At 37.5% G+C, this 27,901-nt stretch overlaps 1 protein-coding gene across 1 annotated transcript in view; it reads left to right on the plus strand.

Annotated features, from left to right (window-relative positions):
- Positions 1-5,667: 5,667 nt before the first annotated feature.
- Positions 5,668-27,901, plus strand: part of FSIP1 (fibrous sheath interacting protein 1) — a 57,876-nt gene continuing 35,642 nt past the window's right edge. Inside the window, exons 1-11 of the mRNA XM_058165844.1 lie at positions 5,668-5,720; positions 7,882-8,013; positions 8,284-8,443; positions 9,494-9,586; positions 11,255-11,433; positions 12,064-12,157; positions 12,733-12,828; positions 13,393-13,502; positions 15,935-16,045; positions 16,644-16,808; positions 19,999-20,130. Coding sequence (XP_058021827.1) covers positions 7,888-8,013; positions 8,284-8,443; positions 9,494-9,586; positions 11,255-11,433; positions 12,064-12,157; positions 12,733-12,828; positions 13,393-13,502; positions 15,935-16,045; positions 16,644-16,808; positions 19,999-20,130 — 1,266 coding nt within the window. The 5' untranslated portion in view covers positions 5,668-5,720; positions 7,882-7,887. The remainder of the gene's footprint in view (positions 5,721-7,881; positions 8,014-8,283; positions 8,444-9,493; positions 9,587-11,254; positions 11,434-12,063; positions 12,158-12,732; positions 12,829-13,392; positions 13,503-15,934; positions 16,046-16,643; positions 16,809-19,998; positions 20,131-27,901) is intronic.

The raw sequence follows: 27,901 nt of genomic DNA on the forward strand, positions 1-27,901 counted from the left end.
AAGGGTAGGGCTTCCATTGTAACACTTTCACCTAGCCCCTTGAAATTAACTCCACAGATGTCATCTCCACATTAAACTTAATTCCCAATGATGTGTGTTCATGTCCAAGTTGTTTTCTTGACAACACAGTAGAAATGATTTGTCATTGCCTTTGTCCTGGATTTTTCAACTTCTCAAGTCTAGTCTGCACCCTGTGTTTGCTAGCTTCCCCAAACACCCTGTGTTTGCTAGCTTCAAGTAAAGATTTAGCTTGAAAGAAGTGGAATGAATTTGACATAACAAATCTATGTTTCTCTGAATGTGAAGAAGAGAATCAAAGTTTGCACAGCCTATTTTAGTTTGTGTTCATTATACTGATATCATATCTATCATATCATATCTATCATATCTATCATATCGCAAGATCTCAGCTAACATCAAAAACATCATTAAAAAAGGACAACAAAGTACAGCTGGGTATCATCAGCGACAGTTGGTATCTCACCCCAAAGCCACTGATGATCTCACCCAGCGGCTTCATATAGATGTTGAACAGGAGGGTGAGAGAATCGACCCCGCGGCACCCCACATGAGGCACCTTGAGTCGATCTCTGCCCCCTGTCAACACTGTCTGCGTCCGATCAGAGAGGTAGGAGGAGAACCACCGATAAACGGTGCCTCCCACTCCCAACCCTCCAACCGGCGCAGCAGGATACCATGGTCGATGGTATCAAAAGCCGCTGAGAGGTCTAATAGGACCAGGGCAGAGGAATAACCCCATCCCTGGCCCTCCAGAGATCATCCACCAGTGCGACCAAAGCTGTCTCCGTACTGTATCCGGGCCGGAAGCCGGACTGGAACGGGTCTAGATAGACAGCTTCATCCAGGTACTGGGGTAGCTGACATGCCACCACACTCTCTACAACCTTCGCCGTAAAGCGAAGATTGGAGACTGGCCGGTAGTTCCCTAAAACAGCTGGGTCCAGGGAAGGCTTCTTGAGGAGGGGTCTCACCACCGCCTCTTTCAAGGCCGCGGGAAAGACCCCCTCCCGCAAAGAAGCATTTGTAATCCCCTGGAGCCAGCCTCGTGTCACCTCCTGAGTAGCCAGTACTAACCAGGAGGGGCACGGATCCAGTAAACATGTGGTGGCGTTCAGCCTACCCAGCAACCTGTCCATGTCCTCGGGAGTCACAGGATCAAAGTCATCCCAAACCACCTCAACAAGACGGGCCTCAGAACCCTCGCCTGGATCTACCCAATTTTGATCCAATCCGTCCCGAAGCTGAACGATTTTGTCGATAGATAACCGTTAAACTCCTCGGCACGCCTTGTAGGGGTCCTCCCGCCTCCTGTTGAAGGAGAGAGCGGGTCACCCAAACAGGGCGGCCGGGCGGTTATCTGCCGACGCAATGAGGGAGGAACGAGGAACGCCAGAACCCTCATTGCCACTAGGTAGGTCCTACTATAGGACCTAACTAGTGTCCGTCAGCCTCAGAGCGGCTGGATCTCCAGGCACTCTAGGCGCCTTCTCCGCGCTTCATCTCCCTCAGCTCCTCGGAGAACCAAGGAGCTGGTTGAGACCGACGCCGGGTCAGAGGCCGCAAAGGCACGACACGGTCCAAAGCTCCAGCCGCGCCCGCTCCCAGGCCGCAACTAGCTCTTCAGTCGAGTCGTGGGCCAGGTGCTCGGGAACGCCCAAGCTCCGTCAGGAACCTCTCCGGGTCCATCAGGCGCCTGGGATGGAACCAGCGCATTGGTTCCGTCTCCCTGCGGTGGTGGGTAGCGGTCAGAAAGTCTAGACGAAGGAGAAAATGATCTGACCATGACAAAGGTTCAACAACTAAATCATTTAAAACCAGATCATTAGACCACTGGCCAGAGATAAAAATCAGATCTAGGGTACCTCCCCCGACGTGGGTAGGGCCGTCAATTAACTGAATCAGGTCCATGGCCGTCATGGAAGCCATGAACTCCTGAGCTGCCGAAGATGCTACGCCGGCTGATGGGAAATTGGAATCCCCCATGACCAACAGTCTGGGGGTTTCAACTGCCAACCCGGCCAGCAACTCCAACAGCTCAGGCAGGGCTGTAGTCACGCAGCAAGGAGCCAGGTACGTGATCAACAAGCCCACCTGAGTTCTACGACCCCACTTCACGAAGAGGGATTCACACCCAGCTATCTGAGGCACAGTGGTTTCCCTCGGCTCGAGACTCTCCTTAATGATAACCGCCACCCCTCCACCCCTACCCTGGGCCCTCGGCTGATGGAATGCTCGGAAGCCTGGTGGGCACATCTCCACTAGGGGGACCCCCCCTTCGGTGCCCAACCAGGTCTCCGTAATGCCCATAACGTCCGCGGTCCCTTCCTGAATAAGATCTGCAATCAGGGGGGCTTTATTAACCGCGGACCTGGCATTACATAACATCAGCCGGAGGCCCAGGTCCCGATTACTCTGGCCACTCGGGTCACGGGAAATTTCTGGGGGGCCGGAGCACGCAATCGTCAGAAACAGCGAGGGCGAGCCCCCGAGACCTGATGTGCCCCCCCCCTTCCGTCATATCTGCCTCTCCCACTTACCGTAGTAATAACTCGACCCTGACAAACTGGAACGACACCCCTCGCCATAACCCCAGGACCTATTAAGTTACCGCCGCGAACACATGGTGGACCTAGCCCCCTCCCTGACGGGTTTTCCCCCCCACCCATCCACCCCCCCGCATTAAAATTCCCATTAAAACTCCCCTTAAAAAAACGATTAAAACAATTAATTAAAAATCCCCTAAGTCTCCTATTTTTGGCGTGCCACCTCTTCGGGTTCCAAAACCCGTCCTCAAGATGGGCCTCGATAGTGTAGGGGCCAAACCCGCGAGAGTGGGGAATCTCACAGGGCAAGAAGGTCAGCCGCTGTAAAAGTCCGCATACTAAGAGTCCGGCAAACAAGCCCATCCTGGACCAGTCAAGATGATAATTGATAATTCCGGCAATTCCGGGTAGGCACAGTTGAGGAATAGTTCTTGGGCGGTAGATGAATAACACCGCCATAATTCAGTCGTTTTCACCAACCCCTCATTCTACAGTCCCAAGGGGTGGTTAAAGAAGGAAGGGGAAGCTGTTACACTGTTAGGCCAGGGACATCCACCAGGCAAGGCCGCTCAGCCGCTAAGCCATGTCTCTCCCAAAATCCGAGGGGGGGGGAGCAGGGTCTTAAAAAGGTCCCCCCCCTGCAGGCGGTCCATAGACGTCCTTTAGGTGGTAGACTTTAGGAGGAACCCTTCCATACTTCCACCGCTTACAATACTAGACAACACAGTATCAACAGTAGAGACCTTCAAATTTCTAGGTTCTACCATATCTCAAGACCTAAAATGGGCACCTAGCATCAAAAATGTCATCAAAAAAGCACGGCAAAGAATGTTCTTTCTCGCTAACTCAGCTCAGACTGCCCAAAGAGCTGCTGATACACTTCTATAGAGGAATTATTGAGTCTGTCATCCGCACCTCTATAACTGTCTGCTTTGGTTCTGCAACTCAACAAGACAGACACAGACTTCAGAGGATAATTAGAACTGCAGAAAAAACAATTACTACCAACCTGCCTTTCATTGAGGACCTGTATACTGCATGAGTCAAAGAGGGCTGTGAAAATATACACCATCATTCTGCTAAACAAATAATTCCCTCAACACTGTCAAACTAGTTACTAAGTCTGCACTACTATTAATCTTCTCATCGTTCCTATCACCCATCTCCTCCCACTTATGACTGTATGACTGTAACCTTGTTGCTGGTATCCTTAAGGTTTATATTGACTGTTTCCTAATATGATTTGATTGCTTATTTGTTTCCTATGACTATCATTAAGTGTTGTACCTTAAGATTCTTGATGAATCTATCTTTTATGTACACTAAGAGCCTATGCACCAAGACAAATTCCTTGTGTGTTCAATCACACTTGGCCAATAAAGAATTCTATTCTGTTCTATTGTATTCTATTTTTTCTATTCTATTGTATTCTATTCTGTCTTGCTCCTTTTGTACACACAGAAAGGGTAGGGCTTCCATTGTAACACTTTCACCTAGCCCCTTGAAATTAACTCCACAGATGTCATCTCCACATTAAACTTAATTCCCAATGATGTGTGTTCATGTCCAAGTTGTTTTCTTGACAACACAGTAGAAATGATTTGTCATTGCCTTTGTCCTGGATTTTTCAACTTCTCAAGTCTAGTCTGCACCCTGTGTTTGCTAGCTTCCCCAAACACCCTGTGTTTGCTAGCTTCAAGTAAAGATTTAGCTTGAAAGAAGTGGAATGAATTTGACATAACAAATCTATGTTTCTCTGAATGTGAAGAAGAGAATCAAAGTTTGCACAGCCTATTTTAGTTTGTGTTCATTATACTGATATAAACCAATTACCCATTTCAGGAAAAAAAAAGTAATAGAATGCAAGTTGGAGGACTCCATCTGGTGGGTGAAGAAAATCCATCAAAGAATTTCTGGTTCTGTCTATGGGTAAAAGTAAACAATCATGTCCTCTTTTAGGCTGCTTATTCACATATAAAGAAAAGAGAGACATGCCTCTGCCTTTATTCCCAAGCGAAGCAGTTTCTTTTCAAAATTCCTAAATCCTGAGGAATAGATACTAGAAATACCTTTAGTTATCATGAGTGTGTATCATACCATATACATTCAGGGGATGACTCCTGATACATTAGACCAGGGTTCTCCAACCTGGGCAACTTTAAGCCTGGTGGACTTCAACTCCCAGAATTCCCCAACCAGCAAAAACAAAAAACAAAAACAAAGCTGGCTGGGGAATTCTGGGAGTTGAAGTCCGCCAGGCTTAAAGTTGCTCAGGTTGGAGACCCCTGCATTAGACTACAAACAAAACTTCCAAAACAATAAAAAAAATGAACTGATTTAAAAAATATATATTTGTTTGGTCATACCCAGTGAAAGTGCTTAGAATCTTTCATCTTCATTATTCATCTGCCCACCCACCAAAGAAATGCTGTTTTTAAAAAATCCACTTAAACCTGCCCAAATCCCACCTCCCTATATTGCAAGCATGCTGGCTGAAGAATTCTGAAAGTTAAGAGCCCACGAAGTTGCTGAGGTTGATAAAAACTCCGTTAGAGAATAAGACTGGACAGTAGCAAAGCAATGGAAGACAAAGATATCGCTGCAAAGAAAATCACGTGGATATTCACATAAAATCGCCAGGGGCTCCGTAAAAAAGACCTGGGTAAATAAAGACACTAGGTTCGGAGTGCAAAAATCCGGATACCCACTGTACTGAACTCATTGTAACTCTCTAATGTCTGTCCAGAGTTTTGAAGTCCTTTCGGAAGATATGGAGGCTCTTTTAGAACAGGGGTTTCCAACCTTGGCAACTTTAAGTTGAAACTAAAATTAAAGTTGCCAAGGTTGGAGACCCCTGCTTTAGAATGTATATACGGTGTAACAAAAAAAAAAAGGCTATCAATCCCCGAGCATCAATGCTCCAGTTCATTTCTGCTAATGACTTCTTGCTGTTTTCCGTGCAACGACGCCGCCCGACTAAACTGCCGAGCGTCACCTGCAAAGCGTCAAAAAGCCAGCGTTTTAACTTCCGCCCTTAGTTGCTGCCCTACTTCCGGTTTCCGCTCCAGCCCGTGGGTTGCCATAGCAACAGAGAAGCGGGGCGACCAGTTGCTGTTTCTTGATGGAGACTGTTGCTTGTTTTGTCTGCCTCTGGAGGTGCATTTCTAATACTCTTTCGAGGTATAGGTAGACCGAGTGTTGTATGTAGACGCTTTCCCGGCTTTTTTTGGTCTGGTGGGGGGAAAATTATATTTTTCAGCGATCGTTACGATGAACCTTTTGCGTTCATGATCATGTTGGATGCCCAGTATCGTCCTTTATGTATTTGTTTTGATTTCTATATGTCTATATTTACAGGCAGCACCAGAATTAATTTGTTTTCGTTCAGTAGGGCTTACTCCCAAAGCAGGAAGCATGGATTGCATGGTCTTCAAAAAATGATCCCCCCCATCCACCCATTTTGAGGCATAATTATTTATAGTTATAATAATAATAACAACAGAATTGGAAGGGACCTTGGAGGTCTTCTACTCCAGCCCCCTGCCGAGGCAGGAAACCCTACACCATCTCAGACAGATGGTTATCCAACATTTTCTTAAAAATTTCCAGTGTTGGAGCATTCACAACTTCTGCAGGCAAGTTGTTCCACTTATTAATTGTTCTAACTGTCAGGAAATTTCTCCTTAGTTCTAAGTTGCTTCTTTCCTTGATCAGTTTCCACCCATTGCTTCTTGTTCTACCCTCAGGTGCTTTGGAGAACAGCCCGACTCCCTCTTCTTTGTGGCAACCCCTGAGATATTGGAACACTGCTATCATATCTCCCCTAGTCCTTCTTTTCATTAAACTAGACATAACGAGTTACTTTGGGCTCTTGCTCAAATTTTATGATTTGGATCTTTTCTTATAGAGTTACTTGTGCAGACGACAGTTTCCATCATAAATTGGCATTGAAAGTGAAAGATGAAAGAAAACCTCTAATAATTGACTACTTTTCTATTTAGTCTAAACATTGGGACAAAATGTACTATATTGTATAGTCAATAGCAGGTTAGCATGTAATAAAATTATGTAAAATATATAATGTAAATAAAATACATTCACAGTGTGTAAAACATCAATACAAACCAGATCTTCTGGTTCTTGACTGCAATGCTTTTAAGTGGTTTATTTACTTATTAGATTTTTATCCTGCCTTCATTACCTTATAAATAGCTCAAGGCAGTGAACATGCCTAATATTCCTCGCTCCTTCTATTTCCCCATAAAAATGACCCTGTGAGGGTCAGTGATTGATGTTTCATGGCTGGACTCAGTGGTGAAATTCAATTTTTTTTACTACTGGTTCTGTGGGTGTGGCTTGGTGGGTATGGCATGGCTTGGTGGGCATGGCAGGGGAAGGGTACTGCAAAATCGCCATTCCCACCCCACTCCAGAAGAAGGATATTGTAAAATCCCCATTCCCTCCCCGTTCTGGGACCAGTCAGAGGTGGTGTTTGCCAGTTCTCCGAACTACTCAAAATTTCTGCTACTGGTTCTCCGAAATATTCAAAATTTCCGCTACTGGTTCTTTAGAACCTTTAAGAGCCTGCTGGATTTCACCCCTGGCTTGACTGTTGTAGCAATTTGCTGGCTGAACTTCCTGCTTCCACTCATGCTCAAATACAAAACCATGCTATGAAGATTGTTTTGGACCAAAGAGTCACAGAAAGAATAATTTCTAAATATTAGTTCATTATCCTATGACTGTCTCAATTAACCACACAGTGATAGTAAAACAATCAGGATTTTATTTTGCAATGGTAAATATGGTGCCTATCAGCAAATAGTGAGGTATTCCTAACATAAAGTAACCTAAATACATATATTTGCAGATGAAGTAAATAGGCAAATATAACTGTGTCATAGTTTCTATGATGAAATCAGGCTATTTCCAGAAGTAACATTTTTTATATTATTGATGTTTGGCTTTCAAAGATCCCCTTAACTGTCATGAAATTACTTTTTTTTAAATCTAAAAGAGAAGGGGAAGAATCTTCATGTAGCTTCGAAGCTGTGAAAATCCCAGACTTTTGTTTCCAATTTCTTAAGTCATGTGCAAACCAGTCAAGGTCAGGTCTTGCAGTCTCCTGACCATAGCAAGGCCATTGCTTTTGGCAACAGAGTATCTACTCATTTCTTTTGCTTATTAAACTGAATCACTGATATAAACTGCAAAATTAAGAAGATAATGGAAGTTCATTACTGAAAATGAAGCCTGCAGAATTTTAAAAATAGATTCCATATACTGTAATTAAGTTCTCCTTTTCTAATCATTTAAGGCTACAATGGATATTACAAGAGGAAGTCTGTATGGAATTTCAAGACCAGCATCTAACTCAAGAAATAATCATGGAAGCAAAATTTTAAGTTCATCTCTAGAGATTTTAACGCCAGAATCAGACCAGACTAAGGTAGTTACTCTTTCTGCTCTGTGACTTGTCCCACTCTCCGTAGGCCTTTCAAAGTTTTTGCATAGAATTTCAGATGTTTATTACAAGCCACTAGTTAAGTGAAATAACATGCTTTATTTAATTTTTTTTCTAAAAAGAATATAAAAAGTCAAATTTCTGGATTTTACCCAAGGATATTAGGTTATGATCATAAATCAGGAGTTTTGGATAAAAAGATTGATATGCTTGTTAAAACTTTCCATAAAAACTTTCCATTCATATCATTTCTAGGTTGATTTTTGCAATAATCACATAGGGGAGAACTCAAAAGAAAATTATGATAAAAATGGGGAAGAATATGAAACTCAACCAATGAGTTTCTCAGAACAAATATCTGAAGAAAAAACTTGTGATTTTCAACTGGTGGGACAGCATACAAATCAGGTGGCAGGTATGGCAAATACTACTATTATTATACATTTATAATAATAATGTATAAAAAGACCTGTGACAATGATATAACTATATAAATATCTTCTATTTATTTATTGGGTTCAAAAGTGGAAAGAATGCAAATTAAACATGTCTCCAACAAAGATGGAGACAATGATCATGGCAAAGACCAAAGAACCGGACCAAAGAAAGACCATACAGTGGTTCCTCAGAACATTTCCAAATAGTGAGGGATGGGGGATGACTTCCAGGTGCTGTGGATGGTTATTCCTCATGCGGACATTGAGGATAGCAGTTTTCTGCAGGTCTAAGAGTTGAGAGATAAAAAAATTAGTCATCATGCTCACAACTATAGTGGAGCCTTTCAAAGGATACTGAGTTTGCAAATTCCACTTTCTAATTATTTTTGGAAATCGCTTATTTACTATTCTAGGGCTGTTAGAGATCTTTGAATGAAAAGCCATCTAGTGAGTTTACTTCTCTTGAGCAAAAGAAAAATAACTATGTGTGGGAATTTAAAGAATTGGAAATTCTAGTTTATGTTGCTTTTTACTACAGTAATTAAGAACTTTAATAAAAATGAGGTTCAAGTGAATTACATGACTGTAAAAAAACAATAAAAGTAAATTTAACTGGTTAAATTAGTGCTTATGTCTAGGCTTTGACTGTGGCATTGAACAGTTGTATGGTTTTTCTTACAATAGCAATTATATACTAAGCAAATTTCTGTTGCTGAATTTCTGTTTGCCTGTTAAGAAACCAAGAGTTTGCCAGCAAAGAAGAACGATCCAACTGTCTTTGGATCTTTATAAAACTTTAGGACAATCTGGAACAATAAGGAACAATTAATATAGAAATATAAATGTTAAACTCATTAAAGAACATATATAAATATTTCACAAGATTAGAATCAGTGGACTGAACATAAGACTAAATAGTTTGTTCCAGATTGCAGCCACCTTGGACTAATTCTCTTTTAACAGTTGGTTTGATTCTTTAATAACACTTTTAAATAGCACTTCTATGCACTGTTTCTCTTTTTTTTTAGAATATTCTTCAGTAGATTCTGAAGATGACTTTGCTGAAAATAAACTCTCTTGTAGCAGTGCTTCTCAGAATAAGCCATCTGAGCCACAAAGAGGTATTTATATTTTGTACTCTGTCTTATAGTTAGGGTTAGAAAGCCAGCTTAGTTTACAAGCATTAATAATTATAATGGGAAGGAAGTGAAAATTATGAAATAATGTAAGTACAAGTTTTGCAATTGTTTAATGTGTGTCATGATGATGCACACTTGTACAAAAGGAATGGAGATTGCATTGTGATGCTATAATGCTGTTTTTGTCATTTTGATGAAAGCTTCAGTTCCTATGGCACATCAGAGGTTTCTATTTTCCTGCGTGTCCTGATATTGTTAATTTGATTTGGATACTTGAATACCAATTCCTTTCTACTTTTTAATGACTGCAATACAGTTCTCTGTTTCTTAGCTTTCTACCGGTATCAGGACGATAATTTTAATGATTATACACATACAAAACTGGAGAAGATGGAGAAAATTCTAGTATTTATTTGTTTATTTGTTTATTTATAACATTTATATAGCCACCTATCCTTCAGACAACTCTGGGTGGCTCTCAATAAAATCCTTTAAAAACTGTACAATACACTACTTAACATTAAATTTTAAAAATTAAAACACAAAACATTAAAAAAACAATAAAAATAAAAAAACTATCACCAATCTAAGCAAATATAGCATTGTCTAATCTCCCAATGCTTGGGGGAAAACCAGGTTAAGACTTTACAAAAGGCTAAAAGGGTGGGAGTCTACTGAATTTCAGAGGGCAACTTCCATGGAGCAGAGACTGCCATGGAAAGGCATGCTTCCCATTATATAACAATATTTGGGGGAAGGAATCAGGATGCCTACCTATCTGGCATGGCCTTAAGGAATGAGTAGATGGGTAGATATCCTTAAGGAAAGGTGGTTTTTCAAGTGGCCTGACCCTGTGCCAGGACTTTAAAGGTGATGACCAGTACCTTGAGTTGTAACCAGGAAGAAATTGGAAGCTATGTAACTCGCATCCCTATTACTGTGTGTGTTGCCTTGTTCTAGATCAGTTGAAGTTTCTGGGTGGTCTTCAAGATGTAGAATGTATTGGAGCATAAATATATGCTAGAATTTCCTCCATCTTCCTTTTTGTATAATCAATTAAGAGATGATCAATGTACGGTTGACTGAACAAGGCCTTCCAGGACAGAAAAAGGTATGATTGGTGCACTTGACGAATCTGTGCAAAGGCTCCTGGCCTCAGCTACCATCTGCTCCTCAAGCTGGAGCATGAGTCTAGAAGGATCCCCAAATTTCACACCAATTCATACACTCTAAGGAAGTGCCACTCTGTCCAGAGTCAAAGATAAAGAATTATTTTGGTCCTGGGGGGCCAAAAACCCATAGCCACTCAGTCTTGCCAGGGTTGAGTCGAAGCTGGTTCCTCCCCATCCAGACCCATACAACCTCCAGGCACTTAGTCTGCATTGCCACCACATAACTTATCTGGTTAGGGATGGACATCCCTTTATTTCATAAATATTGGTATTAGCAGTAGTTTTGAAACAATTTTCAGCTTCATTAATGAAGAGCAATATTTTCTTTAAAATATTGTAGCATTGGTGTTGTATTCCTAGTGGTTTACTGAATAATATTCTTCATTTGATGACATTTTAGTAGATCAACTTAAAATGCTATTAAGAATATTTTTGATGGAAACATGATTTGATTTTAATAGTCAGTTTTATATTTAAGTGACATCCAGGTCTGCAAACCTGGATGATTCTAAGGAGAAAGGTGTAGATCTTCTCATCCTGAAAGCAATAAAGAAGATGAAAAGGTTGGACCAGATATTGGCAAATAAACAATCCAAGGAAAGAGCAGTCAAAAAGCAAGGCAGAGAATTGAGAGCAAAACTATGGGAAGAATTTCAGGTTAGAAATACAAGATTGATTCCAGACTACTTCTGTGACCCATCATTTATACAGTATATGATGATGAATAGCTATGTTTATTTACATTTGAATTGCTTTCTGGCATATAAAAATCAGTCATCTATTACGTACGTATTTGACTTATGTGCTAATTTTCTGCTCAATTAAGCTAGCTATTGATTTATTTAGTAAGTCTGTTGATATGGCCCGGTAGAAATTCATCTAGTTTGATAAATTATGGATATTTTTCATGAATTGCTACAGAATGGAATATTAAAATCTCTTAGTATAAAATATTTTTGTGCAAAATTTATAAGAATTTACTATGTTGTAGAGTTCATATGACATACGCATATCGTGCAGTATTTTCTGAAAATACTCTGCTCAAATCCTTATAACTTTTGTAATCTGTTGCTAAAAGCTGCAGTTACCAAAGAAATTTTGTTGGGTACATAGCCCAGTGATAAAAGTTTGTGTAAATCATGTGAGGATAAAAACAAAGTGGCAAAACCTGCAGTTGTGTGGGAGAGCCCTTTAGAAACTTAAGAAAAAGATTAGCAGTATGCATAAATATTCTGGATTGTCCATTTATCCTTATATGTACATATGTATTTCACTACCTGAATGCAGTCTATGACATCCCGAAGTTCTTCAATAATTACTGAAGAGGAAGAAAACACTAGCAGATTTTTAGCTTTGAACTCACCATTATCTGGAACTCTTGGTAAGAATTAAAAAATTATATTGTTGGTATTAATTCTAATATAGCGCTAGCAACCTGCAGCTTTTGAACTCTTCGTAACAGCTTTCAGAAGGTCCTTTGAATGTGATTGATGAAAATTGGCGGCTTTGTTACTTTCCATTTTGAGTAGAAAATATCAGATTTGTAGCATATGTTCTTCACATATTTTTAAAAATCCACCCAGTTTGCATTGTTGTATTATTACTGTGATTCATAACATCTCCTAAATGTTGAGTGCAGCTTTTGGTTATCAAAAGGTTGTTTACCCCCCTTATTTGCTATATTGTAGCAAAAAGCTAATTTGTCCTCTAATTCAAAACTCCTACAACTCATATCAATCAGGACTGGATGGTATACCAGAGCGTATGCTTTCCTGACCAAGTACATCTGTTATTTTTAAATTCACCTTGAAAATATAGGGAAAGTGATTACTGTAGCTAATTTAGTTCAGCCTAACACAGTTGCTGATCCAGCAGCCTCTTTGGATCAGTTTAGATCCAAACTGATCTCTCACTTCCTGAATAGAAATCATTTCACAGTATATGTTTCATTAACAGATCTTTCTGCTTGCGAAGATAATGGAACGTTTAACATATTTAAAACTCAGCTTCCTCCAGAAAATTATGAGACGAATGAAAGACAAACAAAGCGAGGTACTTTTGTTCTCCAGATATAATTTTAAAAGAATAACAAATATGTGAAAGCATGCTTTTTGATTATTTTGATTATTATTATTATATGGGCTGCATGAAATAGAAGCATTTTTTGCCTAAATATTGGCCCAGCATTGGAGATATTTAGATGTAAATAAAACTATAAAACTGTAAAAACTACTTTTTCCTAAGAATTGTTTTGTATGAGCCTTCCCTCACATTTTATTACACTTGATGTGAGATCAAAAGTTTCAGTTTCATGTTCACTTTCATTCACAGAAAAATGCATTTTGGATTTGAGAGTGGTTGGCGTGGCTTTGCATTTCATATTAGTTTTCTCTGCAATTTGTTCTTAACTAGTGTTATTAATGGGTTTGTGGTTAAGCGTATAATATTTTGTTAGGGATAATATTGAAACATAGTTTACAATCTACAATATAGTAACAAAATAAAAACTTTTACATAAAATAGTGAAAGGCAATTCTGAAATTTAATTGAGATGGCTATTTTTTTTCTTTATTATTTGTTTCCTCAATAATTCTTTTTCTGTTTCAATACCTGAAGGTGATTCAGCTGATAGTTCAAGAAGTTCAGTGAAGAAAATGGAAAACAACTGCCCAAAGAGTACAGCAAACTTTAAAAAAAAACCAAACTTTGTTAAAAAGAACATAGAGGTAAGTATTTAAACATATGATTAGAATTTTTTGTTAAGCTTTATTGTGATGACCCAGGGCTGGGCACAGAAGCAACACAGCCAGAATGAAAGCTTAACTCCCCTTTATTGTTCCAGTTATCCCCCAAAAGTCCCACCATTCACTGCAAGTCCAGGGACAAATCTAAATACGCACCTCCAATAGTTCCTGGCTGCTATTAGTCCAGAGGAGCAGCACAGTTCTGAGAGCAGCCACAGTTCAGGGAATTTGGTTCCAAGGAGTCCTCATCACAGGAAAAATTCACTGAGACTGCAGCATAACCCAGAGCAGAACTGGGTTGCTGCAAACTCACACATAGCCAGGCCAGGCAAGCAATGCAAGTAGGGCAAGGCAAACAGGGCACGGCAAGCAAAATATCCAGATGTCGGTAACAGCATGTAATACTGGAAAAAGGCAATGCTTGTTCCTGAGAAGTGCCCCTCCAACATCATCGCTTTAAATCTCATTCCCCAAGTGAGCCTTGTGAAGAGGGGCAGGGCGCCCTCCTCCTGAGTCATCGGTTCACCCTGCGCTGATCCCGCCTCCCCAATCTCTGTGCTCGGGGATTGGGGGGAGGTCATTGCTTATTGCCGCAGCGCCATCGCTCTTCTGCTCTGCTGCCTGCCTTCTCCTCCTCCTTTGCTTGGTCATCCTATGCCCTCTTCTTCACTGGCAACCCTTCCCAGGCCCGAGGGACCTGGTACTGCTTCATTGTGCTCCAGTCATTCCTTCGTCAGCCCTAGCTCCATCTCTTCATCCTCCTCGGACCCAAGCTCTGATGGGACCATCACATTTATCTTGTTACTCATTTAGAAAATCACCTTATTAAAATTTCTCTGCAGTTTATCTGAAATATATGAGATTAATAATTGGATTCTAATTAATTTCAGTATCGGGTTTTGCTGGAAAAATAGAATGTTTTAAACCACCATGTAATTATATCTACATAATGGAATGTCCTCTTCTTAATTGCACATCCTATTTCTTGTGCTTATGCTGTGCCTGTGACATTTATTGATAAGAATGTTTACAAAGTTATGAATGATAACTTTCATGTGGTGGAAGGGTAACATTGTCAAAATATTTCTATGAGTTTGTGTAGTATCTGGCAGATGTAGTGCCAACTTAAGTGACTATATTTTACAGTAAAGGTAGTGCAGCTTATCAAGTACTCATTCAGCAATCATTCGGAATTACAACAGTGCTAAAAATAACTTTATGACCAATTTATGACCATTTATGACATTCTTAGCCTCCCTCATTCATGTGATCTCTGTTACAATTAATATATATTGTCCTGAATCTGACCTGTTGGTTTTCTTTTTTCTTTTCTACCCTTGCAGAATGGGGAGACTGGAGAAGAAGTGATTAGAAGAGAGTAAGCAGGCACACAATGGGGAGTAGACATGAAAAGTAAAGTGCTGATAAAACTCTCAGGAACATTGAGGTATTCAGCAGCCATTGTATGCCTGTTTATTCTCTTCTAACCCCAATCTCCATCATAGCACAGCACCCCATTGGGAAAATAATTGATGGCCATCAGTCATTCCAGTGCTTTTCTGTCCTCTTCTCCTTCCCATGTGCCAACTGCATCCCCTCTTCTTCCCTCACTACCCTCAGAAAAAAGAACCCTGCCAACTGATTTCTGTAGGCAATATCTCCTCTGCCCCTTCATCCCCCAGCAGAACAAAGAGATTGCTGATGATGGGATTAGAGGAGAGTACAGTAAACAGGTACACAGTGGTGAATACACAGGCTGTTTGCCAATTGGCTGCTGACATCAACACATTGCTTTTGATGTGATTACTCTTTTCTAATCTCTTTCTCTCCAGTGAATGTAAATAAATAAATTACTTCCATTCTTGCTGATTATCCAGCACTTCAGTGAACATTTTATAGGGTGGGAGATCAGTTAGGAGGCAAACAAAAGCTAAGGTATGAAATTGGTTACTCTTTTCAGCTTTGACAGAAAGCTCCGTCGTGATCATGTGATTTTCCACTTAGCACTTGCTTCATTTAATAATCAATGTAGGAGTCCCAAATGAGGTTGCTAATCTAGGACTACATTCAGAACGTGCTTCGTTCAAAAATAATTTGGAAGAAATACTTTGGAGCCTCTCAGGTGCAGCACCTCTACAATACTAATTTACTGTATGTAGCCTGTTTTTTCCACACTTCCAGAAAGTTGATACTGTTTCAAGAATCACCCCTTAAAGTTGTAGCACCTTTCTTCTGTCTTGGTCAGAAAGCCGGTTGGCTTATTGAATTAGCAAAGAGATGTGTAAAATTGAAAGCACATCTTCCATCCATATTGTTTCTGAAGCATGCACATCTCTAATCCTTACTGATTTTCAAAAGACTATTATTGATCTCCCAAGACTATCAATTTCCAAATTGCTTTCCTCTCTATGCAGCTGGCCAAAGATTCATCAAGTGAAGTTATGCTAGAAGAAGAGAAACAGAGACTATCTGAATTGCTGAAAGATACAGAAAATGATAGTAATAAATTTCAAGTTGAAGCTGAGGTATGTATATATGCTATATTAAAAATTTCTGCCTACTGTAAATTCAAGATCAAGCATTGTCTTCCTTCGGTATTTATATACCAGTAGGGGGTGCACTTGTAATTCGGAAATGTGGCATTGGAGACTTTTTTTGTTAATATTTAAAACAATTCTAAGAACTCATTAGAGGACATAACGGTCTTCCATTTTTCCAAAACTACAATGAATTTAAAATGCATATGACTTTAACAGATAATGGAAATGCATGCTCTGATTTAGAATATGCATTGTCAATAGAAATACATATTCATTTTCATATAACTTTATTAAAAAATTGAAGGAAAAATATAAATGCTAACAAGAACAAATGTTTAGAATAAAGAGAGGAAAAAAAATAAATTAAATAGGAAAAAAACAAAGCCAAAAGTGCAAGAAAAAGAAACAAAGGAGAAAAAAGTATAAAGAAATGACTTCTTACATAGTAGCTATGCGTATAAAAGTAAACTAACTTCCTACTCTGTAGGTACAGTATGACATGTATTTTTTATATAATCTATAATCTATTTTTTCTAAACATGTAATTTGAGGGGAAAATAATTATTTCATTTTACTTTAATAGGAAGAAACAATTGGAAAATTTGTACCAGGTGAAGGATATACACCCGAACCAATGGAATATCATCATCTTGCAGAAATTGATGCTAAACTCAAAATAATAATATCTGATGGAGATTTGTCTGTATTTCAGGGCTCCTGTTCAAAAGCCTCCAGTAAAATTTATGAGGTACAGAATAGCTAGAGGATGCCTTGTTTTGGCAATATTATACTTTTAAAAATTATTATTCTTTTGACAATATTGGCATTTAATCTCTTTTTTAAATTTATATACATTCTGTAATAGATTCAGTTAGATACGAAAGTATGTTTCTCATAAAGATTGTTTAAGGAAATGTGGTTGGGGACTGGGAAGTCTGAGAGTTGTACTCTTCAATCACTTTTAAGCACAGAAAAATACATATTTCTTCTCAATATTCTGTATTTCCTAATAAACCCAAGAGTATAATTCTTACAGAATTAGAATTGGTGGAGTCCAGCAAAATCAGCAAAAGGATGGCAGTAAGAAGTTTGGGATGTGGAAACATTTCAATCTGGGCCTTAAAAGAATTCAGGATATTGTAATGCTTTTCTTTTTTTGGTGAGGCATTATGTCTGAGATTTTCAAACCATGGATCAAGACCCCCTGGAGGGTTTTGTGAGGAATTCGACAGTGATCTCAATTTTTCTGAGCAGCTGGAAGGGTCGCAAAGCAGGCAGGCAGACAGGCAAGAACTGCAGTTACAGTTCTGATTCCCTGAGGGAAGAAGTGGTACAGGCCTGGTCAGGGTACTTTCTCAGAGCCAGGGAGAGTATTACACCAAACTTACCCAGAGCAACTACTGAAATAAATGGTACAGTCACTCAATGACTTCTACCACCATTGTTGGGTCGTCGCTGTTTTCAACATGAAAAGTTGTGATAGTAACACAATCTCATGGAACAAGTTTCATCTCACGAAAGTTAATAACTTTTAATAAGGTTTGGTAGTCAAAAAGGATGTTGCTAGACTCTTTCTGATATTTGAACAGCAGACAGTCAATGCTCCAAATCATTCCAGTCTCCAAATCACTGGAGAAACATACCCAGCATGCTGGGAGAAGCCTCCCAGAACTGAAGACAAATTTCTGTCTTGAACTGCTTAGGGAGATTGTACTTAGAATGACCATTTTATGAAAGCAGTTTTCAGCTAAGGTAAATGTAGAAAATTGAGGAATAGGTATGTTACTAATTATTTTTTTTAAAAATTATTTGATTTTGATTCATTCAATGCAGGCATAGACGCCCTGCAACAATTTTTTTTGTGAAGTAGCAAGCAGCAAAAAAATATCCACTGATGAGCCATAATTTTCTGGGGACGCCTTTATAAATCTTGCCAAGGATTTTGGTCTTATACAATCTCAAAAGTTACTTTGTCATAAGCTTTGTAAGAAAAGGATTTAATTATCAATGTAACATGTAACATATACTGGTATTTCTGCAATTCTGCGTACTGCTCATCAGAATATAGGAAATATACAGAAGACAGTGTTCTACAAACTTAATCTTCAATACCATTTTGTGCTTAAAGAGCTTGCATTGTGATATAGTACAACACTGCTTTTATTAGTTGCCTTTGCCCCTTGCCCTCTGCAGATACCTATGAGGATCACTCTGATTTGAGAGTGAACCTGTTTGTAAGGATGAGTAATGAGTTATGTTGGGTGAATCCATCTGATTGTGATTTATTTAACAAAACCAGGTCCAATAAATCATGGCTTCATTTGATATGTTTTGTAAATCCATTCATTATTTCAGCAAACTGTAAATCTAGTCAGTTGGGAAAACATTGGTTTCACTAGCTTACCTACTGACTGTGTTCCAGAAATGCTACTAACAATTTTTCTGTGGTTCATCAACTCTAAATATTTTAAATTCTATTCAATGGTTTTGCTTAAAGTATGCAATATTGGAAGAAAAGTATGCCTTATGTAATAAATGTACGGTTTTATTTAAGATTGGAATTGTGGTTTTTTTGGCAGATTTTGAAAAGCCTTCATATTGTGTAGCTTTGATCATATTTGCCAAATCCTGACTTGAGATATACTATAAATGATGTCACAGCAACAAGTGAGAAGATGGAAAGAAAGTAAAAAGCTGAACTTTGTTGAAACTTTCATTCCAATGTTGAAGAATATTATTATTGTCTCTTGCTCAATTTTCTAATCCTGATAATCAACAGATAAGAATAGGGTCATTTCACACATTTTTTTGAAATGTAGGACAAATGAAGTGTAAACAGATTATTGCATGTGTATACATAGATCACAGCTTGCAGTAATTCTGAATGTACATATATAATAATTGTTTTTCATACAAATGCAATGTGAAACACTGATTACAGAATAACTCCCCAATGAAATTCTAAATAAAGCTGCTAAGCTTTTATTTTTTATTTGATCTTGTACTTAAAAATGGTCTCCCAGCTTTGTTGGGCTGATATCTTCCCTTTTCCACTTAACAAGGAACCTTAGTGTTTTTCCTGTAAAACACATTTCAACAGCTTGATTTTTCTAATTAAAATCTTGATTTTCCAATTCAAAATCTACACTTTTAAAATGAGAAATAGCTATCGCTTCTTTATACCAGTAATGCTTGGTAGGGACCTTGGTTTAACTACGCTATCCTTATACTTTCAAACAGATAAACTGAGAAACTGATTTCACAGAGTTGCATTAGGTAGGATCTTATTTTTGGAAACAGAAAAGGATAGGTAACCCCTTCAGTAAATACTTTGCATGGTACTGTTAGCAAAAGGGTATTACCTTAGCTCCACATTACCATGGGGTTACTTAGGGATAAATCTGGCTTTTTGGGGTTATTTGTAAGCAATTTATTATATTAGATTGCTCACATGACACCATTAATACCATCCCCCTGCCCTGCCCCAGTTAAGCTCACTGTGTAAACAGATTTGAATTTTTTTTAAAAAAATCTGACTTATATATAGGTTCTAATTTTGCCAAGAAAAGTTCATACTTTAATTAGTATTTTAGAAAAGAGCTTACTCTAATTAGTGTTTAAATTATGTTATCATTGCTGGCATTACTAATTTTGCTTTTTATTTTGGAAAATAAATAGGACAATTTTACATTTTCTAAAACATTATATAGGTGCTAATTATATTGTAACTAACCTCAAATTTTAGATAATGCCAGGCTTACAATTGAGTTTTACTTAGCATACATAATTGAACTAGAACTCTGAACTAGAACTTCAACTTTGTTGAAGGCATTTAATGTATGTGGACCATGCTTTGGTAACGAGAGATTGGTTGAGATCGTTTCCTTTCCTTTTCCTTTTAAAATTCAGTACTTTTATTATTATTTGCTTTTTTAAAGGAATCCTTGGCTTATGCAAATAGAAAGTTGAACATTCCAGGTGAAAAGATCTTAAGAGACACTAAAGAAGAACGTGATCAACAAAACAGACTTAAAGAAATCAACCAACAACTTAAAATCCTAGAGGAAACTGTAAGTGTCATAAATTTATAATTTTAAAAAAGTATTATATACAAAGCATAAGAAAAAGTTGCAAATACTGATTAATCCTGGACATAAACTGTTTCAACTCCTACCCTCAAAACGATGCTATAGAGCACTGCACACCAGAACAACTAGCCATAAGAACAGTTTTTCCTCGAATGCTATCACTCTGCTAAACAAATAATTCCCTCAACGCTGTCAAACTATTTACTAAGTCTGCACTACTATTAATCTTTTCATCATTCCCACAACCCATCTCCTTCCACTTATGACTGTATGATTGTAACCTTGTTGCTTGTTTCCTTACAATTTATATTGATATTGTTTCCTGATTGCTTACTTGTACCCTATGACTATCATTAAGTGTTGTACCTTATGATTCTTGAGGAACGTATCTTTTTTTTTTGTACACTGAGAGCATATCCACCAAGACAAATTCCTTGTGTGTCCAATCACACTTGGCCAATAAAAAATTCTATTCTATTCTATTCTATTCTATTCTATTCTATTCTATTCTATTCTATTCTATTCTATTCTATTCTATTCTATTCTATTCTATTCCATTCCATTCCATTCCATTCTATTCTATTCTGTAAATGTTTTGTTGAAATACTACTGTGATCTTAACAACAGATAAATTATAACAATTGTGTCTAAGTAGCTTAGAAATAAGTGTCTATTCTGCTTCTTTATAACAGCTATAATTTCTAGCTACAACGAAATAAATTAGTTTGTATGATCATTTAAAATATATTACAAAGATATTTTAAAAAAACTTTTCTTTTTATTTGCTATCTTCACACTGTATGTAGCTAAAACTATGTCAAATTGATTTATGAATAATCAGGTTGGAGTCAACTTTAAGTGACCACATAGATTGACTTTTCTCCACAATCCTGCTCCCAACCTGATCCTTCAGGACTTCCAATGTACCCATCACTACAATAATAGAATCCATCCACCCAGCTCTTGGTTATTTTCTTCTCTTTCTTTCCACCTTTCCCAGCACTAGAGCTTTCTTCAGAGAGCTAAGTCTTTCATAATGTATCTGAACTAGGATAATTTGAGCCTGGTCACTTGTGCCTTAGAAATCTGGATCAATTTATTTGGTGAAGCATTTGTTTGTTTTCTTGCCTGTTCATGGTATTCTCAGAAATCTTGTCTAACTCCAAAGTTCAAAAGTGTCAAAATTCTTTCTGTGCTGCTCTTCAACTTCATATTGGAAGACCAATAAACTGATAGAAATATCAAAGGCTAAAAAGACAACAATAATCTCTTTGTGTATCCCCCCACTTTAAAAGCTGTAGGGGGAGAAAGACTGAAAAATGTCTTGTATTAATGCCCTGTATTAACGATTCCTAAAGAACAGGGGTGTCAAACTCTAGGCCCCAAGGCTGAATCCAGCCCATGGGCTGCCCTGGAAACAGCAAAGGACTGGCCTGCGGTGCCTCTGCCAGTGAAAACGGAGCTGAATGTGGCCCTCCTGAGCTCCGTTTTCGCTGGCGGAAAGTTGCAGGAGGCTGTCCCAGCCAAAAACGGATATTGGGAGCCTGTTTTCACTGGCAGAGCGCTTGGGCCACCACAGGTGCCCCTGACACACGTGATGTCGAGCTGACCATGGCCACCCTGGCCATGCCTAATTCACCCCCCCAAGGTCAAACACAACTCTGATGCGGCCCTCAATGAAATTGAGTTTAACATCTCTGCCATAGAACGTTCTTATCCAGTAAGAGCCTTCAGTTAATGCAAAGAACAATCAAATTTTTTTTGTAAGGAAAAAAAAAGCTTTATTTTATTAAAGTAAGGTAAGAAAAGCCAAACTGAGAATAAGAGTGAATCAATGTTTGCCTGTCACTGTTTTCACTTTTTATATTTACATTTACTTTCACTTTTTACATTTGAGAAGTAGTTTGCCACCTAGTCGATCTTGCTTTTTAACATAAATCAATCTCATAAAATGAGATTTGCCCTTGTGCAAACAAGTGTTAAAATACCATTTCATCAAAATTTATAGTCCAAAAGTCCCTTCTTAGAATGACAAATCTACAATAGCTCATATCGGTTTTGTAATGCCAGTTTAGTGAGTGGTGAAACCGCCAAACAAAAAGAATCCAGGCTGTGTAATTTCTTTTTGCTGTTGACCTTTGCGCCCTTTCTCCCACTCGGTCACCGAACCTTGCTATTTATGGAAATACAAGTCTGGACAGGAACTCTCACATTGGTGGCTTAGTCTGCAATAACCAATGCTTTGGAATGCTTTGGGCTACTGAGTCATTAAAATACAATGAATGTTCACAGGTCAGTTTCAAGGTCTGATTAGTATAAAACTGCTCCTTGGAATTTGCTTAGCAGGTACTTACCACTCCTTCACTGCATACCAGACATTTTTTCTTGAGTTGAGAGAATGCCCATAAGATATTATAGAAGTAGAAAGTATTCTTCACTTATTAAATTATAAACAAATAAACCACCTGCATTGTTGCATAACCTAGAGCCAGACTGGCATTTCTTTATACTGTGAAAACTCTTTGGTACTTTCGACCTTCATTTTCAAAGGAGATATGTGAGGTATAGGGACAGTTTATAGGCAAGAAAAAAAAAGCTGCATTATGGTAGCAAAACAATGACTCTTATTCAGTTTCAGATTTACTAATGTAGTGCAGATGAAAATGAGATATGCTTGAGATATCTGTAATGCTAAGGACCATGCTTTATTCATTCTCCTTTCCTCATATGCACATACCAGCATTATATACATTCCTGCAAGTTTTGTAATTGCTTGGTTCAGTTATTTTACTTCATTACTCCTTTAATTTAATAACTTTTTGCAAGACCTTTCTGAAGGATGGTCTGCTGGGAGGACAGGAGAAGGCAAATTATGACATATGCATTATTTCATTATGCAAATTCTATACCTTGTTTACTTGTTGCAGACACCAAGGCACAAATATAAAATGGCAGCATTTGCATCATCATATACATGTGAATATTTTCAAATCACTGCATTTTGCTAAGAATGCCACTGGCTTCTTGAGCTTATTATTAAAAAACAACTAGTATTATGTTAGTATTGCAGAATGAATGTTCAAAAATAAGTGCTAATAGCTGTTTATACCATTGTATAACAATGCAGAGGATCCAATAGCAAGTTAAAAAGCCAATTGAATGAGCAGAGAAATTGGCATTGGCAAGGGGTGGGGTTGGGGAAAATAGAAGGATTCAAAGACAGGAGGACAAAATATAGATGTATTATTATATCAGGTTTGAGGCTTCCAACTACAGTGACTCTGAGCTGCTTACAGTTAAAATAGACATTATCAATGAAAAAGAATACAGCTGAGTAGAAGAAACCCCCCCAAAGTAACAGGGACTTAACCACCATCCTAATTGAAATAATTATGTTTTAAATCAATGAAAGAAAAGCAACATCCTTATCAAGTCTTAATCTACTCTTGATTACTTTGAGTTCATTTCCTCTTCTCTTTGACTGTTGTTCTTTTTTCTATGCTCTTTCACCTTACAGTTCCTGCCAGTGGGAAGCTGTCCCATCCTGTAGCACAAAAACGAATATTGGGAAAATATTGTCAGAGTATATTCTCTGAGCAGAAGCCAAATTAATTAACTTGGAGAGTTAATTTGGTTCATTTTCTTAGTCCACTGAAATCCATGGTGCTGTGAGGTTATTTAAGGTCAGCAGTGGCTCTCATAGTTTTTTTCTTTTATAAAAAACATGCAACAAAAAACAGTTATTAGCCAACAAATTATTTTAATCACATTTTTGAAGTTGTTTTACAGTCAGATTTTGCATATAGATCTTCTATAGCTATAATGACCTTACTCTTTCTGTTGCTCTTTTTGCATGTGAAAGGAGGATATTTCAAGGCTCTGTTATTGATTAGGAACAAATTGTTTAGTGCAAGTAATGCTAATTCATTGAAACCATAAATGAAGTAATCAGAATATCAATACACAAGATATCCTACTTTGTTCAAAAAGAAAACATTATTTTCCATAATCACGTAGAATAAGCTGAATTTTACAGTTTTAAAAAAAGATAAAATAAATCCAAATCTTGTTTTGAATGATATTATTTGTGGCCAAAATTATTCCATTTATTTTTCCAAATTCTAAAAACAACAGTAGTTATTCATAGTGGAATAACAGACATATGAATGCTACTTGTACATAGTTTGGTAATGAAATATCTGGAAGCAAACAACAAAGCTCAAAAAGCACCAAAGATTCCATAGTTGCTTTTTTCTCCCACTTTACTTAAAAGAGAGGGGGCGGGGGGAGAGAGACTGTTAAATAAGGAAACAATACATAGAAATGAACGAATATTAAGACCACCAAATCTGATCCCTCCCCACACCCAATCTGTTCATTTTGTTATTGGAGACTGCAAGCCACAATATCATAATCAATACATTCCCTATAATTTGATCATTTTCTTTTTATACAAATTATCAGGTTACAGGGAATTTGATTAATCTATTATAAGGCTGCCTGGGCCTTGGGGAAAGGAAAGAGAAGCTCCTCTTCATTGAAGTGAAGAGGAAACCCTTGTTCGTAGGCGTTCCACTCTGTATTTAGATAGCCATGCTGTTGCCTTTGCAAGGATAATGGATTGAAGCAAATTTATTCACAAAGACCAAGTCACTGAGCAAATTCTTTTCAGTATATCATAAATATTCACTATATCTTGTTCATCAAATAAATCAAATGCAAATCTATATCATTTGTTTCTAGCAATGTTTTCCCGCTTTTGTTATGGATGTACTCGGGTATTCTCAAGGTCAGATGGAGCCAGCAGACCATAAAATCTAGCCAGTGAGAGAACTGGAACTAAGGAAATCTCAAGGGTTTATTAAATGATGAGAAACTCTGTTGTTTTGCCCATGTGTTACATAATTGCTGTCTATGCAGTGCTATTAAAATTCCACACTAGTCCTAACAGGAACCCCATTTTTATAGTTGAAAGAAGAGATGAATAAATATTTAGCTAGCATTTCAGCAACATTATAGCGCACTTCTATTTTTATTATTGTAGCATCTTGGGTTTGGAAGGCTCTACCTTGAATCTACTGTGCTAATTACCATATAAATTAAGCAGTTAAATAAGCTTAATACAGAATTATCCTTTATGCCAGTAACCAGATTCTCATAGTAAAACAAGCATAATTCAGGCTAATTATGTTTAGAATGCCACAGTTTGAAGTGTTGTCCCTTTCTTTCTATTCATTCTGGTCAAAAGTAAATTGAAGTTATTTAGCTGCAGTGCAAACAGAAAGGTCATTATTTCTTTACAACATGCTCTCAGCAATAACATTCCAAGAACGAGTTTAATCCATCCGAAGTTAATTCATAGCAGTTCATTGTATTGCAGCTTGCGTTTGTAAGATTTAAACCTTATGCATTCTTACCATCGTAAATTTTAATTAATTTTTAAAACATGATGGGTAGGGAAAGTCTGTATTTTATTTTCATTCTTCAAATGAGTTTATTCAAATATTTGACACAATTAAAACTTTTATTTCAAATGAAGATAGATAAGGTTTATATAGTCATCATTTGCAATGAGTCTGGTAACATGCTAAGCAAAGGCTATTTTATTTTATTTTATTATTTTATTATTTTATTATTTACTAATTTATATTGCTATCCAACTCACACATGGGTGACTTCAGATGGCTTATAACATTTAAAATTCCATTATCTAATAAAATCATTAAAAGCCCTACCCCCCACCCCTCATGGCTGCAACAATACAATAACTATTTATTACTAGAATTATTGATGATTTTGGAATTAACCTGGCTTTTCAGAGGTTTGCATAAGTTATGTGTCTACTATTCAAACAATCATTTAAAATACAATTCTGTGAGATTATAAAATAAAAGGATTTAACTGTATGTTTCTTTTAATTTTATTTCACTGGAGCCCTTTCCTGTATAAGCTAGACCCCATAAAAGTTTTACTTGAAGACCACATTTGCCTGTTGAGAAAATTTCTGTATCTGAAGGGGCAAGAGACAAGTGGCTATGATCAAAATATTGTATATTTAGTGCATACTTGTATACCTTTAAACTATCCAGTTATATCCATGTATCCATATTTGAAGAATTCCCCCCCTTCCCAATATATCAAGTTAATTTTGTTGACTGGCCGATAATTCTTAAATTCTGACTGCAGAAGCCAGAGCATTTGCCCTGCAATACTTTAATATCCACAGTGGCAGTGGTGAAGGGGAGGGGGAGGGGGGGAGGGAGCCCGGCCGGTCAAAATGGGGAAAGCAACTGTCTTTGCACCCTCACTCCTTTTCTGCATGCATTGTAGTGATAGCAACAAAGTTTATGGTGTGACACCATGTACAAAGTCAGCAGGTGTTAAAACCTACTTCCGTTTACTTCTTTCTTCAAACACCCATTTGTTCCTTCAGAAATTCACTACAAAGGTTTTCGTGTGTGATAGTGGATTTTCAGATCTTTATAACCAAGGCCAAATGTGTATTTGAATGTCATCCCGAGTCTAAGACATCCTTGGTTGCAAAAATCTCACTTCAGATATTGTTGCTTTCAAATGTATACTCATATATATCCCATTAGGTTTTATGGACAATGTCTTAAATATAGGTTAAAATAATTATTAAACATTTTTGTAAGCCTTGTATTATTTTTAACATAGTTTTTTTTATTGTTAAAAATAGTTTGTGTTCTTTCGTTTTGAAAAATTTGAGAAATGTTAATTTAAACAACAGAAGAAAATAAAACAATCTCTTCTGTTCCATTTTGGAGTCTTGCTGAACTTGTTTAGTTTACAAAAGTTAATTATTGGAACAAAGTAATCTAGCTACCAATTGTGACAAGAGCTACTGTATTTTAAAATATAATTTAATTAATCATTAACACAACAAGGCAAATTAAATGCCCCCTGCAATGAGTTAATTTAGTCAACACAAGCCACAAGCTGTCATATAAACATTTCCACTGTAGTTCTGTGCATATGTTTGACTTATTTTTCTACCCTCCAAAATAAATAATTATTCAGTTTTTATCAGTGCTTTTTAAATTTAAATATTTCTATTTAAATTTTATATGATAAATGCTGCCTTTAAATTATTAAATGAAATTACAATATATTAATCAGTACTTTAATAAGTGCAGTATTTTAATAAATGCAGCTGAAAACACTGACAGAGGATTTCATAGTAAAGGGTTTTTTTTTAAATAAAGCAATGAAGCTTATTGTCTACTGTGAAGTTGTCCCATGTATGATATTAGACTTAAGAGTTAAAGCTGCAATAAAAGGGATAGTGCTAAGCATAATTTAGCTTTAAATTAAATTAAAGCAGACAATGCTAAACATACTTTAGGTACAAAGGTGGTGTTATCTTATTTTTGCCATGACTACGAAATTGTAAATTATAAAGAAAAAATTCAAGAGTATAAATGTCTGGGATTACATGAATAGATCTGAATTAAATCCACTTTTTCCCCCTTCCATTTTTAAAGCGTCGACATTAATTCTAATCTTTCTTTCTTTCTTTCTTTTTTTTGCTCTCTGTCTCTGGATACTTTAAATGGCCCAAAGTCTTTTCAGACTGAGTAAAAACAGACAAATTTAAAGTATTCTCACCTGTTTTGGTAAGTATGAAGTAAAAGCCTGATTCTGAGAGGCATTTGCACATGGCCAGCATATTTCATCACAGGGTATTTTTACAAGTGACATCATGCAAACTCCTGATAAGTGCAATCTGTGA

The sequence above is a fragment of the Ahaetulla prasina genome, chromosome 1 (genome assembly GCF_028640845.1).
Source record: "Ahaetulla prasina isolate Xishuangbanna chromosome 1, ASM2864084v1, whole genome shotgun sequence".
Lineage (NCBI taxonomy): Eukaryota > Metazoa > Chordata > Lepidosauria > Squamata > Colubridae > Ahaetulla > Ahaetulla prasina.